Source organism: Dendropsophus ebraccatus, chromosome 10 (genome assembly GCF_027789765.1).
Source record: "Dendropsophus ebraccatus isolate aDenEbr1 chromosome 10, aDenEbr1.pat, whole genome shotgun sequence".
Classification (NCBI taxonomy): Eukaryota; Metazoa; Chordata; class Amphibia; order Anura; family Hylidae; genus Dendropsophus; species Dendropsophus ebraccatus.
In genome coordinates, this window is record NC_091463.1 from 16,091,266 (window position 1) to 16,110,608 (window position 19,343).

Below are 19,343 nucleotides of genomic sequence, written 5' to 3' on the forward strand. Positions count from 1 at the left end.
AGCCAGGAACAGAGTATAAACAGAGAGCAGGTCATAAAGCAAAGACTGAGATTTCTCCTATTTTCAAATCCATTTGTGGCTTTGGCTTCAAGAATCTGTCAGATAAATCTCTCTGTCCAAAGCGAGTTTGCAGCAAAATGCTCTGCGATCCATGTAGTGTGAAGGTCTATGGGGTTACATGCTGTGCACTGATTGGCTGATGGGGAGCCTCACACACAGTTGAGGCGACGGGCCGGGGGCTGCGGGGGGTTAAAGGGGCTGGCTTACCTATATGTAACCCCCATAGACCTTCACACTACATGGATCTGCAGCAAATTTTGCTGCAAACTCTCAGCGTGAAATCCGCTGCGGATCCGGTACATGTGAAACTACCCTTAGCGAGAATATGGCTCAAAACATGGCATAGATAAGTGCAAACAGCCATCAAACCATAGTACACATATCCTGAATATAGCCACCTTAGGGTATGTGTATGCTACAGAATGTGCGTAGATAACTTCCAGCAGATTCTGTCGCTTCCCCAATGACAATTCTGCACGTAGAATTGAGCGCATGGGACGGACGGAACCTCAAACAAGAGCGCACAAGGAATCTGCTGGAAGTTATCCGTGTGGATTCCATAGTGTGCACATACCCTAACAAAGATCACCTCTAAGACCCCCCCCCCATACACTGTATAACAACAGCTATGAGACATAGGGAGGTCCAGGAGCTGACGTCATGGGCTATTGTATACAAGCAACCACTGTGCATAGTGCAGAAAACATTCACTATCACCCCCATTGAGATCCATAACACACAGTGACCATATGTAGAATTCCTGCACTGGGGTTGCATATGGAGGCCTCTCCACTGTCCCCTTCATCAGCAGATGAAAGAGGAGAAAAGGTTCAGGCATGTTGGATTTTAGCTGCCCATTCCTTTTGTTCTCTGGGGAAATAAGCCGCTGCCAGAGGAGTCTATAGCATTTTACCCCTCCTCTTTCTGTTCAGAAGACAGCTTGACTGACAGCTATCTTATGGGTATAGTAGGCTGCCCCTAGTGGTGGGTTCAACAGCGTTATAACTTTAGATAAATGCCGCTCTGACAGCTATGACTCCGTGCAGGATGACGGACATATAAACGGCCTCATGGTGATCGCCGGACATTCACTTTGTGCAGGCGGCGGAAGGTTTTCTTGCAGTAATGTCCACAATCACCAGATCAATTTCCATTCATTACATAGGACGCTGTGCAGACGCATTTAGTATAATGATGAGGTTACATTGGGCCTCAGCAGCCGGCCAGCGTTCATCACACTGACCCAGGGCAATGCTACACATCTATGCAGGTCCGCACTATGGGACAACATAGGGTCTGGGGAATCTGGGTCAGCACATTACAGCAGAGGGCTGGAGAGGAGATTGCCTTATGCCCCATCAATAATTCACTACAAATACATTTTATAATTTATAATGCAGCTAAGATTAACTGGAAATTCTATTGCACGGATGGTGGAGTATACACGGCTAAGGTGAACCGCGGCTTATATAGTACATTGCATTTGTTTCCTAGGGGATCATGGCTCTGTATACAGCGCCCATAGACATCTGACTATATACAGTCCAATAATAATTTTTTATGTTGGGACAGACCCAGCGAATACCCCCTGTAATAATCCATAACATACATAGGCGGATTTGTCTCTGTATACATGGGCCTCATATACTGTGGCCCCATCAAGTCTATAGAAAAATGGAAATAGGTTTAGGACTTAAACACTAGCGGATTCAGGTTTTTAAACCTGTGAAGTGATGGGGTATCCTGCAGATAGGACATCAATCTGTGGCGGTACAACTTCCAGGCAAAAAATAATAATTAAAAAAAAAAAAAAAAAAAAAAACAGCCGACATGTTATACACCCATTCATAAAAACACTCCAACAAAATGACAGACCATGTATATAGTAAAATACTTTATTTACAGATTTGTACATTTACTGCATTAATGACGGCCATCAGAATAGGCCGGTAAAGAGGAAGTTGTAAGACCGTCTCCAAGGGTTTCTCCTGAACTGACAAACAAGAGGCGCTGACGCTGTTCAGTGATCCAGGGCTAGAAAACATGGCTGCTTTCTTCCACTACTCCCCCCAGTTTGTGTGCGATATTGCAGATTAGTTCCATTGAAGTGAACAGGGCTCTGTAATACCACACACAACCTGAAGACAGGGGTGGCGCTGTTTTTGGAAGACATTTTTCTAATCCTGGATAACCCCTTTAAACAGCAATATTGTCCTTAAAGTGAATTTATCATGTACGCTAATGATTTTTAAAAGAATTTTTTTTATATCACCTGGTCGGTGCCCAGTTCCCACCACCTGCACTGGTTTCTTCATAAGCGGCTCTATGCACTGGAGGCTGGCCCCGTGCCCACAGTGTACCGACATCCCCTCCCCTCGGTGATGTATCTCCTGCAGAATAAAGTTTGGCTGCGCCACCGAGAGGCGGGGATATCGGTACACTGGGGGCATCGGCCAAACCCCCGGTGCATAGAGCTGCCCTATTTGCATATGAATAAACCAGCGCAGCATTCTCCAGCTGTGCAAAACTACAACACCCATCATATCTGAATGGCCAAAGGCTGCCAGGACATGATGGGAGTTGTAGTTTTTCAAACCCTGCAGAGCCACAGGTTGGGAACACTGATAGACTGGCTACTTCTCTACTGGTTGTTTCTGGTGTAACAGTTCACCTTTCAGTTGTGATACCAGACACAGTCAATGGTGGGAAAAATGGCACCATTTCTGTTTTCTTTTCACAGTGACCCTTTAAGATGATGTGATAGTAATCGTTCAAACACACTGAAACTAATACAACATTTTCTATATTTCATATAACAAAACATAAGGATTCAATGATTAAAACCGACTGTATGCAAATTCCTATATACAAAGATACACGGCGCACCAGTGAAGGCACTGTGTTATACACGTCAGTGTTGTCATACTATCTCTATACTGGTGTAACTGTCCCTGTCACATCATAAATGTGCACTGTCACTGTCCTGCAGACACAGGTCAAATAAATGGTGGACATTTCACACCTATGGATACTGCTGCACCTCCATTCCTGATCTCTTACAGACATGTCAAAAGTTTTTTTATTGGTCGAGGTGTTCACACTCTGATCGATCACTAGATCCAGGAGAAGAGTGCAGAAGAGCTTCTCTCCCCGGCTCACTGCCTTTTCTGTCTCTTTGCAGGGGACGGCTTCATTGTAAGTTAATGCAGAGACTGCAGTGAACCAGGAGTGAAGTGCCCAGCCGAGCACTTCTCCCATCTCTATCAGGACACCCAGACCAAATGAAACTTTTGACATGTCTCCAGAGCAAGGGTTAACTCAGCCAATGAGTCCATAGGAGTCTGGTGGTGTGATGCCGTCTCTGTAGCAATCTGGTTCGGTGGGGTTCTTCTTTAGGGGGACGTCATGCAGAGGGTTTTGTGGCAACTTCTCATTTACTTTTTTGGGACAATGCCAGAACTGGATTCATAAGAGATGAGAAACTTACAATTAATGATGAGGATGAGGTCAGAAACATTTATAAGATATTGGTCACGTGCAGATAGACTGTGTCTGCACAGGTTAGGGTAGAAGCAATTCTTAAAGGGGTTTTCCCTTTAAGTGACCAACAACAATTTTCCCACCATACACAGTGAATTGAGCTGGAAGCAGACGGCTATGTATATCGTGTACTGGACTTGCTGTGTTACAGCAACTCAACTCCCATTCATTTCAGTAAGAACAGAGCTGCAGTAACCCAGCTTCACTACTATGCAATGTATGGCGCCGTTTACTGTATATATGTGGGTCCAGGTCATCACATAACACTCATTGATGGCCTATGCTAATGAAAAACCATCAATAGAAAAACACCCTGAAATTTTGCAGGAACAAGACTCCTACAATATTACATAATAAAGAGCAGTGGGGTCACAAAGCGCTCCTACCTTCTTTATATGACATTGTATTGTATGTAAAAGACACCTTTACAGAAATATAATAAAAAATTTATTCTAAAGCTTAAAATATAAGATATATATATTTGATCAAGTCCTCCAGAATGAAGGTTGTAAGTATCCTTTGGGCAAAGGAATATCCCTCCGTCGTACAGCTCCCTGAAATACATAAAAAGCCATTATGTGAATTGTGTCCTAGATCCGCACCACGCACATCAGCTACAGGCCAGACAACTTGCCTCTAGGAAGTGTTTGAGTCGAGAAGCCGACCCCATCTCTGTATTTGTGGTTATCTTCTCAATCCTGCGAAAGATGGAGCATAGTACAGATGAAAGTGTCATATAATAGAGAAGGCCGCCCCTGCCGTTCACGTCGCTCGCCCACTAGCCAGAGCGTCTCTATGAGAACTGTGTAATACCTCCCTTGCTCTATGGTGGCGCTGCAGGGAACATAAACACTTCCTGCCAGACTTCTCCTATAGGACAGATTTCTGGTGGTCGCATTCTGGAGGCCTCTTCCATCCCTGCCCGCTATAATCTGACCCCAATTATTAATGTATTGGGTTATTAGTCGGATTATATAGACGCCAATGGGACAGCAATCTAAAGTGCTACAGAGCGGAGAAGCAACCATAACCTACTAGGGAATTCAGAGTTTAGACTTCTCTATTCAGTATACTAAGCATGTCTCCCTCTCTCCACAGGACCAGTCTAAGGCTATGTTCACACAACAAACTATTTTAGAAAAAAAAATGACCGTCGTTTTCCATTAAAAACAACAGCAGCTCTTTTAATACTCCAACAATATGCATTGAAATCAATGGAACAAGGGCCTTTGTTTTCAGCGCCATACAACGGCCGTTGTTCAATGAACATTACCTTCAATACATATTATTGCAGAATGAAAAGAACAGCCATTGTTTTAAAAAATAGTATGTTGTGTGAACATAGCCTAAGACTGCATTTCGCAGACAGAACATGGATTCCAATAGACACTGTGTAATGTAAGTAGGGGCAGTACTAGAGATGCCCTTTAATATTGTCCTGTCTCTGGAGTGTGACTACATTCAGAGCCTATCCTCTTCGGTAGCCGCCCCGTACTATACATCTGCTGTATACCATTCTATAGACTTACTCAGGGAAATACTGGTCCTTGATCAATAATAAGAGTTTCCAGAACTGATCCTGGTATTGTTTTATCATGGCGTTGCCAGACACCTGCAGGTATAGAGAGAAACCATTACAAGACGTAGTCATTTCTAAGATGTACAAATACCTCTCAAGAGTAGTGATAGTGGTGCCCTTCTCCACTCCACCGCTGCCATCTAGACAGTGCCCGCTCCTGGTGCTGGCCTCAATACACGGAAGTATTTACCGGCTGAGCAGGCAGGTCCTTGTGCTGACAAAGCAAGTAAGACAGGATACCACATGACAGGCGGCGGAGTGGAGAAGGTTTTTTTTTAGCCACGTCTAACCAAATCTTCCTAGAAATATGGTCCCCAGACATCCCCTTTAAAGCAATAACATCAAGTCTGACACCGAATGCACCGATATTCCCAATATCACCTACCTCCAGGAAATCAAAGAGTAGGGTAGCTGTAATATCAGACCGCGGCTCCAAGTTCACCATCTGTGCCAACCAATGCCACGCATGATTCAATCCATGGGGGTGGCTCTAGGAACACAATTACAGAGTCCATCATACTCCTCACCTGCCATCACCTCGGGACCATATTGGAGAAAGGTGAACTGTGTATAATCTATAGGTAATGTACGCTAGTAGATGAAGATGAGACCTGGGACCTGGATGTTTGCTGTGAGCAGTTCTGGTCCCATCTGACCTTACTCTATAGACTCTATATATTTGCCAGCGGATCCTGCTGACTGTACATTAGTGGCCGGATCCAGCTAATCTAATTCTAGGAGAGCTGCCAGAGGCCGGCATGACATCAGAAGCAAAGCCAGCAGAGGTTTCTAGCAGCTGCTTCTATCCCCTCTATAGAGACAATGCTACAATAGATGCTCTGGATATTACAGAGACATCTATCTGGACCCCCTCTGCTCCCAAAAACAGGACGGGACCGGGCACTCTCCCATATTGTATTATAAGAAAAGCGCTGTGGGCAGTTATTTCAGTATGTCCATTAAATTAAAAGGGGCACTCCAGTGAAAATCTTTTTTCTTTCAAATCAACTGGTTTCGGAAAGTTATATAGATTTGTATTTTACTTCTATTTAAAAATCTCCAGTCTTCTAGTACTTATCAGCTGCTGCATGTCCTACAGGAAGTGGTGTATTCTTTCCAGTCTGACACCGTGCTCTCTGCTGACACCTCTGTCCATGTCAGGAACTGTCAAGATTAACAAATCCCTATAGAAAACCTCTCCTACTCTGGACAGTTCCTGACATGGACAGAGGAGCCAGCAGAGAGCCCTGTGTCAGGCTGGAAAGAATACACCACTTCCTGCAGGACATACAGCAGCAGGTGCCGGTCACCCAAAAACTCTTGAAACATCAGGTCTATGTAAAAAGATATCAATAGTAAAAGCTACAAAGCTGGAGAGGGTAATACACCCACTAAAAGAAGATAAAAGGACGTGTTACACTCACCCCTTGTGTCGACCCATAAGGCCAACGGACTTGCATAATGGCGGCGTACAGCCGGATCATCCCGGACATGCGTTTCAGGAAGCTGTCTTGTTGCTCCACTACAGAGTCGTTCACCTGATATCCCTGTAACCTATGGACCGAAAACAAAGATTAAAACAATCAAAAATCAAAACGGATCTTTTTTTTTTTAAAGTAGTGTCAGCTACGTTTTTGTGTCCGTCAAAAAAAAAAACGGATCCGTTTTGATCTCTTTTTTTACAATGGAAGTCAATGGAAAAACAGATGCACACAACTGCATCATCCGTTTTTTGCAAAAAAAAACGTTTGCAAAAATGGATTGCAAAAACGCAGTGTGAACCCAGCCTTACCAGACAATGGTGCATAATATGATGCTACTAAAGCTAAAAAATAGATCTGATTAGATTTTTTTTTTTACTAGTCTTCAACATGCGTATTGGAGACATACATGACCGGCCATAATAGGAAAACCAGCTGCTGAACACTGCGGCTGTCCTGCTCATGCAGAGCGGTGAAGACTTGTATAGGAGGCCTGTGGTATCCTACACTGAGAAGCCAAGCATCAGATCTTCTAAGGCACAGGTGTCACACTCAGGCCTCCAGCTGTTGCTAAACCACAGTTCCCATCATGCCTGGACAGCCAAAGCTTTAGTCCAGGCATGATGGGAATTGTAGCTTTGCAACAGCTGGAAAGTCTGAGTTTGACACCTCGCTCAAAGGCGATAAGGTGTGAGGTGCGGCCTCCATGGATGGGACTTGTTCCTCCAGCACGTCCCACAGATGATCGATCAGATTGGGATCTGGGGAATCTGGAGGATCTCGGGGCATTATCCCTGCCATAATGGGTCTCACTGCCACGATGGGGAGGACTTGGTGTGTACAATGGTCAGATAGATGGTACATGTCATAGTAACATCCACATGATGCCCAAAACACGCAATGAAGACAGCACATCCAGCATCAATCCTTAGGGTTTATTCACACACCAATGCGACGTTTCGGCATAGTAGCCTTTTTCAAACAATATGTACACCAATGCGCACTATGCCGAAATGTCGCATTGGTGTGTGAATAAATCCTAAGGATTGCTGGTGGATGTGCTGTCTCCAATGCGTTTTTTTGATATTCTGAAGCCAGCCTGGTCCGGTTTGGTGAGGCGCGCACCCACATTATTTTTCATTGTGCTGCTGAGAGACTGTTTTGGATTATCCTCATGATGCCAGGACACAAGGTCTCCAGCAGAACATTGCCCATCACACTACCCCGCCATGTTGTCTTCTTCCCATAGTGCATCCTGGTGCCAGCTCTTCCCTAGTTAAGTGACGCACACACACACACGGCCATGTGTAATGTGATCCATTAGATTGAGGGCCTTCTCCATTACTGCACGGTCCACTTCTGATGCTCATGCTCTGTGGACATGGGCTTTGTGACTGGTCTGCTAGGCCCCAGTCATGTCCTGTGTGTCCTGACTCCTTTCCATGATAGCCAACAAGAAGTTTTTCAGCAGTTCTCCTGTAAGGTCAGACTAGATGGCTTAGCCACCACTCTCCATGTGCATCACAGAGATCAGGGCCCTGTTCCTGATAAGCTGTTGTCCTTCCATGGACACTTATGGCCCTGGTCATAGTCGCTCAGATCCTTACAGTTGCTATTTTTCCTCCTTCCATTAGGATCCCTTAATAGCACAACCACATAAAGCAAACCAAACTGCTATACAATGTTTATGTATGTGGTATAAGTCATATATTACATACAATAGATTACCTCTGTGAACAAATGGTTACACTGAGGTTTTCTCTGTCTTATCGAAGAGACCAGGAGAGCAGTAATATAGTAGATGAGCCCATACAATCACTAGGTGCTGTTATACACCTCCAGTGACTTATACTCACTGTTTTGAGCAGACTCTATTGTGTCCTATGAGATGCAGCTTCACACTGCTGTCCCTGCCTCCTGACTAACAGCTAATGGAGAAACCTCTCACAAAGAGACAAGATGAAGCTGCATCACAGAATAATACACTGCTCAAAAAATTAAAGGGAAATCCAGCTGTCCACTTAGGAAGCAACACTGATTGACAATCAATGTCACCTGCTGTTGTGCAAATGGAATAGACAACAGGTGGAAATTATTGGCAAGACACACTCAATAAAGTAGTGGTTGTGCAGGTGGGGACCACAGACCACTTCTCAGTATCTGTGCTTTCTAGCTGATGTTTTGGTCACTTTTGAATGTTGGTGATGCTTTCAGACTCGTGGTAGCATGAGATGGACTCTATAACCCACACAAGTGGCTCAGGTAGTGCAGCTCATCCAGGATAGCACATCAATACGAGCTGTGGCAAGAAGGTTTACTGTGTCTGTCAGCGTAGTGTCCAGAGGCTGAAGGTGCTACCAGGAGACAGGCCAGTACACCAGGAGACATGAAGGAGGCCACAAATGTGCATGCGTCTGCACAAACAGTTAGAAACAGACTCCATGATGATGGTATGAGGGTCCGACATCCACAGATGGGGGTTGTGCTCACAGCCCTACGCGTGCAGGATGCTTGGCATTTGCCAGAGAACACCAGGATTGGCAAATTCCCCACTGGCGCCCTGTGCTCTTTACTGATGAAAGCAGGTTCACACTGAGCACGTGACAGAGTCTGGAGACGCCGCTGAAAGCTATCTGCGAGGTGCCCCCCCAAATTAATGGGGGACACACGGAACTACAGCCACACCCCCCCCCCCCCCCCAATTTTACTATATATATGTGTATAGACTTGGTCTGTCCCATTACCTGTGTCACCCTCCCCCTCTTTTCTCCTCACAGATGGTTCGGTCGGATTCTAGAAGATTCTCCCTGAACAGCTGTTGGCATCAGCTGATTGGAGCAACGGTCGAGCGGTCAGCTGGGATTGGCCGTTTAAAAAAGTGCGGGAGATTCGGTTTGGATTTAAGGAGAGACGCGCAGCTGGGAGCTCAGTCGGCGCGGATCCCTAGGAGAAGAAGCTCCCACCCTTTGAGAACTGTCGGGGACTTCATAGTGGGGGTTAATCGCCCAGTCTATTCTGGGCTGGATATGTGACTGTCAATGGACTATGGTGTTTTAGGAGTTAATTATTTATTTATGCAGTTTATGATTGTTTGTAAATCCTTATGAAGATCCGCGGCCATAAAGTTTTTCCAATGGTAAAGGTTGTAGTGTTTTTTCTTTTACATAAGTGTTGGGGGGTGGGGCTTGCATTTCCGTGCTGCCTGCAACATCCTTTAGCATGGCGGGTTTGGCAGTGGGTCAGTAATAGTGTGGGGTGGCATTTCTTTGGAGGGCCGCACAGCCCTCCATGTGCTCGACAGAGGTAGCCTGACTGCCACTGGGAACCGAGATGAGATCCTCAGACCCCTTGTGAGACCACATGCTGGTGCGGTTGGCCCTGGGTTCTTCCTAATGCAGGACAATGCTAGACCTCATGTGGCTGGAGTGGGCAGCAGTTCCAGCAAGATGAAGTCATTGAAGCTATGGACTGGCCTGCCCGTGACTCAGACCTGAATTCAATTAAGCACATCTGGGACATCATGTCTCACTCCATTCACCGTCACACAGCACAGATTGTCCAGGAGTTGGTGAATGCTTCAGTCCAGGTCTAGGAGGAGATCCCTCAGGAGACCATCTGCCACTTCATCAGGAGCATGCCCAGGCGTTGTAGGGAGGTCATACAGACACCTCATCAGGAGCATGCCCGGGCCTTGTAGGGAGGTCATACAGCCATCTCATCAGGAGCATGCCCCGGCCTTGTAGGGAGGTCATACAGCCGCATCATCAGGAGCATGCCCGGGCCTTGTAGGGAGGTCATACAGACATCTCATCAGGAGCATGCCCGGGCCTTGTAGGGAGGTCATACAGACACCTCATCAGGACCATGCCCGGGCCTTGTAGGGAGGTCATACAGACACCTCATCAGGACCATGCCCGGGCCTTGTAGGGAGGTCATACAGCCATCTCATCAGGAGCATGCCCGGGCCTTGTAGGGAGGTCATACAGCCGCATCATCAGGAGCATGCCCGGGCCTTGTAGGGAGGTCATACAGACATCTCATCAGGAGCATGCCCGGGCCTTGTAGGGAGGTCATACAGACACCTCATCAGGACCATGCCCGGGCCTTGTAGGGAGGTCATACAGACACCTCATCAGGACCATGCCCGGGCCTTGTAGGGAGGTCATACAGCTGCATCATCAGGAGCATGCCCGGGCCTTGTAGGGAGGTCATACAGACATCTCATCAGGAGCATGCCCGGGCCTTGTAGGGAGGTCATACAGCCATCTCATCAGGACCATGCCCGGGCCTTGTAGGGAGGTCATACAGACACCTCATCAGGACCATGCCCGGGCCTTGTAGGGAGGTCATACAGACACCTCATCAGGAGCATGCCCGGGCCTTGTAGGGAGGTCATACAGCCATCTCATCAGGAGCATGCCCGGGCGCTGTAGGGAGGTCATACAGCCATCTCATCAGGAGCATGCCCGGGCCTTGTAGGGAGGTCATACAGGCACGTGGAGGCCACTCACAATACTCAGCCTCATTCTGACTTGTTTTAAGGACATTACATCAAAGTTGAATTTTGTGTCTCCAAATCCAGGCCTCCATTGGGTAGTACATGTGATTTCCATTGATGATGTTTGTGTGATTTTGTTGTCCGCACATTCAGCTTTGTACAAAACAAAGTATCGATGAGAAGAATTCGTTCATTCAGATCTAGGATGTGTTATATGAGTGTTCACGTCATTTTTTGGAACAGTTTATATTATATATATATATATATATACTGGCTGTATAATGGGACTCTATGGGGTTGTTAAGGAACAGAAGATCCAAGTCACAGATTGGTGACTTGTTACACTTAGGAGTCTGAAGAAGAGAGGAGGTGAGACTTCACGCCCTCTGTCTTGGCAGTCAGAGACATCATGGGAATTGTAGGCTGAATTGAAACAACCAATATTAGATGGGAAAGAACCATGACGGCAGACAATCCATCAGCATAAGATATGTGTTTGTTCACTTACCAGACCCATCCCACACAATGATATACACAGCGTATCCTAGTTTGTAACTACAGACCAGTATAAATGCTACAGCAGGACAGATATATGCAATGACTGATATGATACATGAAAGATATATGTAATGGCAGATATGATATATGTAATGACTGATATGATATAGGAAAGATATATGTAATTACTGATATGATGAGCTCAGACCAGACGTTCTGCTTGAACATGACTGTGATTGGGTCGTTCTGGATTACTGCTCTACATATGGCCACAGCCTGACTCAAGCGTGATTCTTTCTATAACTCCAATAGAATTTAGTGGATAAAGGAGACATGAGCGTTCCACTATGACTAGAATAAGGCTATTGTTACAACTAAAGCAGCAGACACAGCCAAATGCAGCTCTATACAGGCTTTGTTCTTACCTCTTATATTCCACCACAGGCGTTCCTTCACTACAAGTCGGGTAAAATGGCACGGCATAGGGACATTTCTTATGCAGGTTAGCAAGGAAGAGTTCCCCCACTTTGGGATACCGTTCCCATAAAGCAGAGGCCACCGAAGCGATAGGGAAGGCGGATTCATGATGAGAAGCGACTTCTTCTTCTCCCTGACTCTGTAGGCATGAGACTAAATGATCAGTGGATGCAATAGGCATATTATTCCTCTACCAGAAAGTATTGTAGACATTGCTATAACAACTATTAAAAAAAGCACAGGAACCCTCAGTAACATAGACCACTATAGATGTGGCACAGCTAGACCACTAGTCCCCGGACTATGCTAGATACAAGCAGAAGCATAACCTCTGTTTCAGCCCCCATCATCAAAGGACAACTCCAGCCAAAACATAATATTTAATAGATTACTTATGGAAAGTTAGACAAATTCCTAACGTACATTAAATATGGGAAATGCACATATAGGGCTATTTCTCTTAATTTAGTAGATAATGGAGATTTCAAATTCTCTCAAAAAACGTGACGTCACAAATCAGTTGTAATTCCTATGGAGTGACTAGCAGGGGGCGCACTATATATAGAAGTCTATGGCACTGTTTGTTTCTATAGATGTCTATGTAAAAAGTAATGTAATGTAATGTACAGTATGTTTTATTGATTGAAAACATTTATGGAATACTTTGGGGAGCAAGTGTCACATAAATAGAGCTGAGCTGCCACGATCCATTGAACTGCTCACCACAAATTTCTCTGCCAGCTTCAGACAAACAAAGTCCAGACTCAGGGGGTGCTGCGATAGAAGGATCGTCCGGCCGGCAGAGACAGCCGGTTTTCCCATCAGGAAGTTATTGATCTTGTCAAAAGTGTCCTTGACTTGGGATCCTAAAGAGGTTATAAAGACAATGAGAATAAAAGACAATACCCTTCAGAATCACTTGGGAACATTCCTTGTCCAGAAGTAAAGCAGACACTCGCCTATAATCCTATGTCTAGCATGACTAGCAGACTGACCCCTTCCATCTGTCACAGGATGGACTTTGACCCATGTTTGACTAGGGTTAGTGAAAAAGAAGGGGTGTATGATATAAGGGTAAGCAGTGGACCCAAAAGCTGTAACCATTAACAGAATAGGGGATGGCACAGGTAATAGTGTGAGGGTAAAGAGATTGATGCCCATGAGTTGTCAGCCCCCAATAGGTTAGCTTGAGGTTTGTCTCTCCAGAGCTATGAATCCACCTATGTGAGATCTGCTCTCCATCTCACTGATCAGATTCATCCAAATAGCAGAATCTCTAAGATTTAGGCTCAGACTACACGTGACCTCTGATCACCTACACCAGGGGTAGTGAACTTTGGCTTCCCAGCTGTTGCAAAACTACAACTCCCATCATGCCTGGACAGTTAAAGCTAAAGATTTGGCTGTCCAGGCATGATGGAAGTTGTAGTTTTGCAACAGCTGGAGAGCCGAGGTTCCCTACTCCTGACCTTCACGATAGAAGTTGTGTGATGTTGCCTTGTGGTAATGCCATACTGCTGTTACAATAAAAGCAGACATGACTGTAGTCCTAACCTTAGTGTTTATATTTATTAAGAGCTTATAACATACTTCTCGAATCCATATAATAAGCCATGACTGTGGTGGTGCAGACTGACCTGAAACACTGGAGATTTGGCTGACCGGGATGGTTACCGCCCTCTGAAGATCACCCCGGATCTTCTTGGTCTGGAAGAGATGACACGGTTATATATGAGCTTTGGTAAGATTTATAAATACGTAGAAAGAAAGACTTCACGCACCTGAGGGTCTTTGCACGTGGCAAGGTCTTGACAGACTTTATGACACTGCTCTAAGACTTTCTGCAGCTCCAGGAATCTCTGTAACGTGCCCTTTGAGGCCTTTTTCTGGAGTCCTACAAATACATGACTTTGGTTACTGAAGCATTTCCCTGTTCCTATATACTGTACATATTAACAGGTTTATCCAGGATTAGCAAAAACAGCACTACCCCCGTCCTCAGTTTGTGTGTGGCATTACAATATAGCTCCATTTACGTCAATAGAACGGAGCTGCAAAATCCCTTCAATACTAAAAAGGTATCAAAAAGAAAGCTCAGTATCCTGCACGCATGTCTGCATGGCTGTGCTTGAGATTCAAACAGGACACATATTGCTGATCGCAGCTGGGAAGCACTGAATGTTACACACTAAGGGCCATATTAGACAGCCCGATACTTAGGAGCAAGCAAGCACTGACCTGTCAAGTCAGCGCTCACTTGCTCCTCATTTCATGCTCCCTGTCTAAGCTATCACACGCACAGACATCAAGTGGGAAGCTGCCCGGATGACCTTTAGATCATCCGGGTGGCCAAAAGAAGAGAGCGGTGGTCTGTTGCTGCTTCTGCTCCTATTACAAGGAGTGATGGCCATCAGACCGTCGCTATTGTTATCTGGATTTTAGGTCATGCTCTAAATCAACGATAAGCTGACATTGTGCATGTCAGCTGATTGTTGATTTAAAACATGACCTATTACACAAAACGATTATCAGCCGTAATCAGCCAAGAAGGGCTGATAATCGCTTTGTATAATAGTACCCTTAGGCTGGTCGAGCACTTGCCTTCTTGCTTAGTTTGCCTCTGATCCTGTGCTGGAGCCGGGGTCTGCGGCGTCACCTGTTGCTGCTGTTGTTGTTGTTGCTGCTGCTGCTGCTGCTGTTGTAGTAGTAGCGCTTGTTTCTGCTTCTCTTTAGCAGCTTCTTCCTCCACCTTCTTCCTCTGTTCTGCTGCAGCCAACACCTTCTCTATGGTGCTGGCTAACATCTGCATCTCCTGCAGGGAGCGCTCACCCAGATTCACATCATCCTGAGTAGGATAGCCTCTCTGTGGAAGGCAAGTCATGGAGGTCAGGATTGTTCTGACTGTATGGGTTATAGTAGACTGTAAAGTGCAGCTATATGTATGCATGCTCTGTTGAGTGAAGTGTGCATGTGTACCAGGCGGATCAGGAGGAATAGCTGTCAGTCAAACAAGATTTCAGCTGACGTCTATGTAATGTATATGGGCAGCCAAAGGCTGAAAATAAGTGTTAAAGGGAACCAATCAGCACGTTTGGGCTGATATGGTTCCCTTGAGCATTGTATAAAGCACCTGGAGCGGCCCCGGAACGTACCAGCCGCAGCAGGTGCGTGCCGGGGCTGCTCCAGGTGCTTTATACAATGCTCATGGGAACCATATCAGCCCAAACGGGCTGATTGGTTCCCTTTAAGATGACTGCCATTATTTGTGAAGAAGAGGGAGAGAAAGACTTACGGAAATCATAAAGGTAATAAAATGCAGCTCAAGACAATACAGCAAAGGGCTGAACCAAGAATGAGAATCCATTGTACCTCACTACTGGAGCGAACAACGGTGGATAAAATGCCACATATCTGGTTCCCTCGATGGCCATGAGCAGAGAGATCCACACGTAAGGCTTCTTGTTGCTTGTAATCCACTTGAATCTTCTGGACCAGCTGCAGCACCTCTTGCTGTATAGAGCACAGGCGGCGCATCCTCTCGCGGCCTTCCTCTTGTCGGATCCGCTCCATTTCCTGCTGGCGTTGCTGTTCGGCTTCACGAAGCTTCAAGGTCACGAGCTAAGAAGAATATAAACATACAATCAATCGTTTAGGAACACTGCTAGTTGTGGCGGTAAACAACGGACGTTATTTGCCGTAAAATAACGGCCATCCACTTTATTTCAACAGTGTGTGAATATAGCCTGTTTTTAATCCTCTCCTGATTTAGTTGAAAAATATTGACCAAAAATACTGTGTGTGAACACAGCCTAAAGGGGTACTCTAACATATTTTAAATTCAAGTAATAGGCAAATATTCAAGCCAGAAAGCGAACCATCTGCCCAGAACAAACAATACCCTACCTGAACATAATGGAGGATGCCACAAATATTATAAAGTAGAATTTAAAGAGGTTCAGTCCCCAACCATAATCTAAGCATGTTTGTAATAGATTTCTATTACATGAATTGGTCAGTCTGTCTGCAGCACATCCTGACACCCTGAAGCTGCTGAAAATCCTCACTTCTTGGTCCACTCTGTCTCCACTCCTCTATCCTCCTCCTCCCTTCTGAGACAAAGGTCACAAAATCCTTCAAGCAGTGAAGCGAGCTCAGCACTTTAGAGCCAACAGCGTACATGAACTGGTAATAATGCTCACCCGGGCTCAGCAATGCGGTGCTCAATAACTTTATTGCAGTGATCCAAAACAAAGACACATAGAGCAGCTCAATCGCACCAACGCCATTGGTTGGTCTGATTGAGCTGCTCTACATGTCTTTGTTGTTTTGGATCACTGCAATAAAGTTATTGAGCACCGCATCGCTGAGCATTATTACCAGTCACATAATCCCTGTCGCTTCAGATACCGAGGCAAGCTGTTACACCTCATCTGTAACCCTGACCACCACAGACAGGAGCCAGGGAAAACATCACATCACACCTGACCAGGGAGCAGGGGAAACAACAGCCTCTACTGAGTAGTATAGGGAAAAGAAAACCCTGTTTTTTCATCCCTTTCTCTTTCTAATCTAGATGGATAGATAATGAGTACACTTTGAAAAGCAGAGGCAGATGGATCCAGTGGTGTGCAGATACTACAAGACAGGGACAGGTACCCGGTGACTGGTTCTGATGTGCAATGTATGCTGGGAGATGTGATTTCTCGGCTGGATTCTATGATTCCAAACGGGGATCATTTGTAAAAGTTTTAATCCAGGGCTACAATCGTTGGGGGGGGGGGGGGGGGAGAATCGGGGAGCACACCTTTATGCTTTATGTGCATTTTATTTCATTATGGAATTGCTTGAGTTCCCCTTTTATGGGATATTCCAGCACATTTGTACTTACTATAGACAGGCCCTATAATCCTATCTGAGGGACGGATGACAACCAGTCCTCTATAATGCACTGCTGGGATAACAGCACTAAGCTGGAACTTTTCCCTTTGGATCCGTAACTTGCATCATTCACACAATCTATTGAGCTTTCAATCCTCACCGCACTTTAGCCCTGGAAGTCTGACTACAGATACAGCTGGACTGGCACATGCCGCTCACCTTTGCTCTATGACGATGTTCCTCCTTTAGTTTTTCTTGCTGACCCAAGGCCTCCTTAGAGCTGCAGAATAAGAGCAAAGACATTAGTGACTCCAGCCCCTATATAACACGGACGTCAATCCCAGCTCCGTCCGCCCTCACCCCTTCTCCAGTTCTTCAAGCAGCTGATGCCTTTCTTGTCTCTGCTTCAATTCCATCATCTCCTCAAAGCGCTTGAGCTGTTCTGCAGACTTCTCCGCCATAGATTTGCTGAACTGATCGCACATGTCAAAGCGAGCCTGCAACTCTTCCTTAAAAAAAGGAGTAAAGTATTAGGGTAGATGCAGAAATAATGGCACCCACAGGACCCAAGTTATAGGTTCATCAGTGTGGGTGATCTCCCATATGACTGCCATCTAATCCTATGTAGGATACTGGACGACCCGATAGTGTGCAAGGGGGCACCACTGTATACACAGGCCGGTGTGTCACTCAGACTTAAGAGAAATATGGCTGCTTTGTGAAATAGCGCCCCCCGCCCCAACCTGCGTGCAGGTGCAGTCCAGTTCAGTTCAGAAAAAATCTTATTCCTTTCCAACCCTTTAAGGGGAACTCCATTATGAGTTGTACAGACTGACCTTCACTTTCATCTTGTGCGCCTTCTCAAACAACAATATACTGCCTTCAACCTCCATGACTTTATCCATCCGCAGTTTTGGTGATGATTCTGTTTTTTTAGGTGACTCTTCAGTGCGCCGGTTATCCTGAGAAGATAGACTGGTGAGAACAGGAAGGTACAATGGACAGACTAGACAGGACTATATCGATCGGCTTACCGACTCATTGTGTGTGACGGGTGCAGAGTCGTCCTGCAGTGATGTCCTCTCATCGGGGGCGCTGTCTGGTTCTGTGTGGCTGCTGACATTATCCAGGACCCAAGCTGAGTACTCCGATAACACGACGGTGGATTCATTGATACCCAGTGCAGTCTAATAAACACATAGAAGGAGGAGAGGGCGTTTACAACAAGAAGGGATTGTCTTTAAATGTCCAGGCGACGGGGGGGACATGGCCTGGAAATGAATAAAGGGGCATTAACATGTTGCCAAAAACAGCACCCCTCCTGTTCATAGGTCGCATGTGGTACTACAAAACAACTGAGCTCATGTAATTCTAGACGCAACCTGCTGACTGGGCGGCAGTGTGTGTGGAAGAAGGCAGCCATGTTCTCTAATCTTGGACAACTTTTCATAAATTACCTAGTGCAAAGCACATGTAAAGGGATTGTCCGAAGACTTTAAAGGGGTCATCCAGCGAAAATCTCTCTCTTTCAAATCAGCTGGTGTCGGAAAGTTCTATAGTTTTGTAATTTACTTCTATTAAAAAAAATCTTAAGTCTTCCCACACTTATTAGCTGCTGTATGTCCTGCAGGAAATGTTTTATTTTCAGTCTGACACAGTGCTCTCTGCTGACATCTCTGGCCTAGGAGAGGTTTTCTATGGGGATTCATAGAAAACTGAGACAGAGTTCCTGTCTGGGCCAGAGATGTCAGCAGAGAGCACTGTGTCAGACAAAATAAAACAACACTTCCTGCAGGACATACAGCAGCTGATAAGTATGGGAAGACTTGAGATTTTTTAATAGAAATTAGAAATCTATATAAACTTTCTGACATCAGTTAATTTGAAAGAAAAAGATTTTCGCTGGATTACCCCTTTAAAAGTCCATGCGGCGGGAGGGCGTGGTCTGGAAGCAATTAAAGGAGCATAAACATGTTGTCAAAAAGAGCACAAAAAAGCACATTTAAAGGGACTGTCCACCATGGAGTAGTCACTTGTTTTTATTTTGTTGATGTTTGTTTTCTTACACAGTGAGGTGGTGCGGGAAAGCTGGGTGACAACCCAATCACATGTTGTTATGGAGCCCCTAGGACTGATCACCTTCTCTAGACCCACATAAAACTTTACCTCCGAGCTCCAGTCTCTGTTATACTGTAGCTTCCCCTTAGAGGAATTCTTCACAGCCTCCAAGGCTTCCCAGTCCAGCTTTCCCGGCATAGTCGCGGTTTCTTCTGTCCAACCTCACCAGCAGGGAAGGCAGAAGCCAGCTTCCAGGACCTGCCTTCTACTTCCG

At 45.6% G+C, this 19,343-nt stretch overlaps 1 protein-coding gene across 1 annotated transcript; it reads right to left on the reverse strand.

The window, feature by feature from the left end:
- Nucleotides 1-1,941: 1,941 nt before the first annotated feature.
- Nucleotides 1,942-19,337, reverse strand: GLE1 (GLE1 RNA export mediator). The gene is made up of 16 exons (XM_069986549.1): nt 19,178-19,337; nt 18,046-18,198; nt 17,848-17,973; nt 17,372-17,520; nt 17,231-17,291; nt 15,503-15,751; nt 14,735-14,996; nt 13,915-14,027; nt 13,771-13,840; nt 12,857-12,999; nt 12,082-12,272; nt 6,604-6,733; nt 5,565-5,669; nt 5,130-5,212; nt 4,235-4,298; nt 1,942-4,154 (listed from the first exon to the last, which is right to left on the reverse strand). The coding sequence occupies exons 1-16, from the start codon at nt 19,265-19,267 to the stop codon at nt 4,086-4,088; spliced, it is 2,058 nt and encodes a 685-aa protein (XP_069842650.1). The 5' UTR covers nt 19,268-19,337; the 3' UTR covers nt 1,942-4,085.
- Between the last annotated feature and the right edge of the window lie 6 nt (nt 19,338-19,343).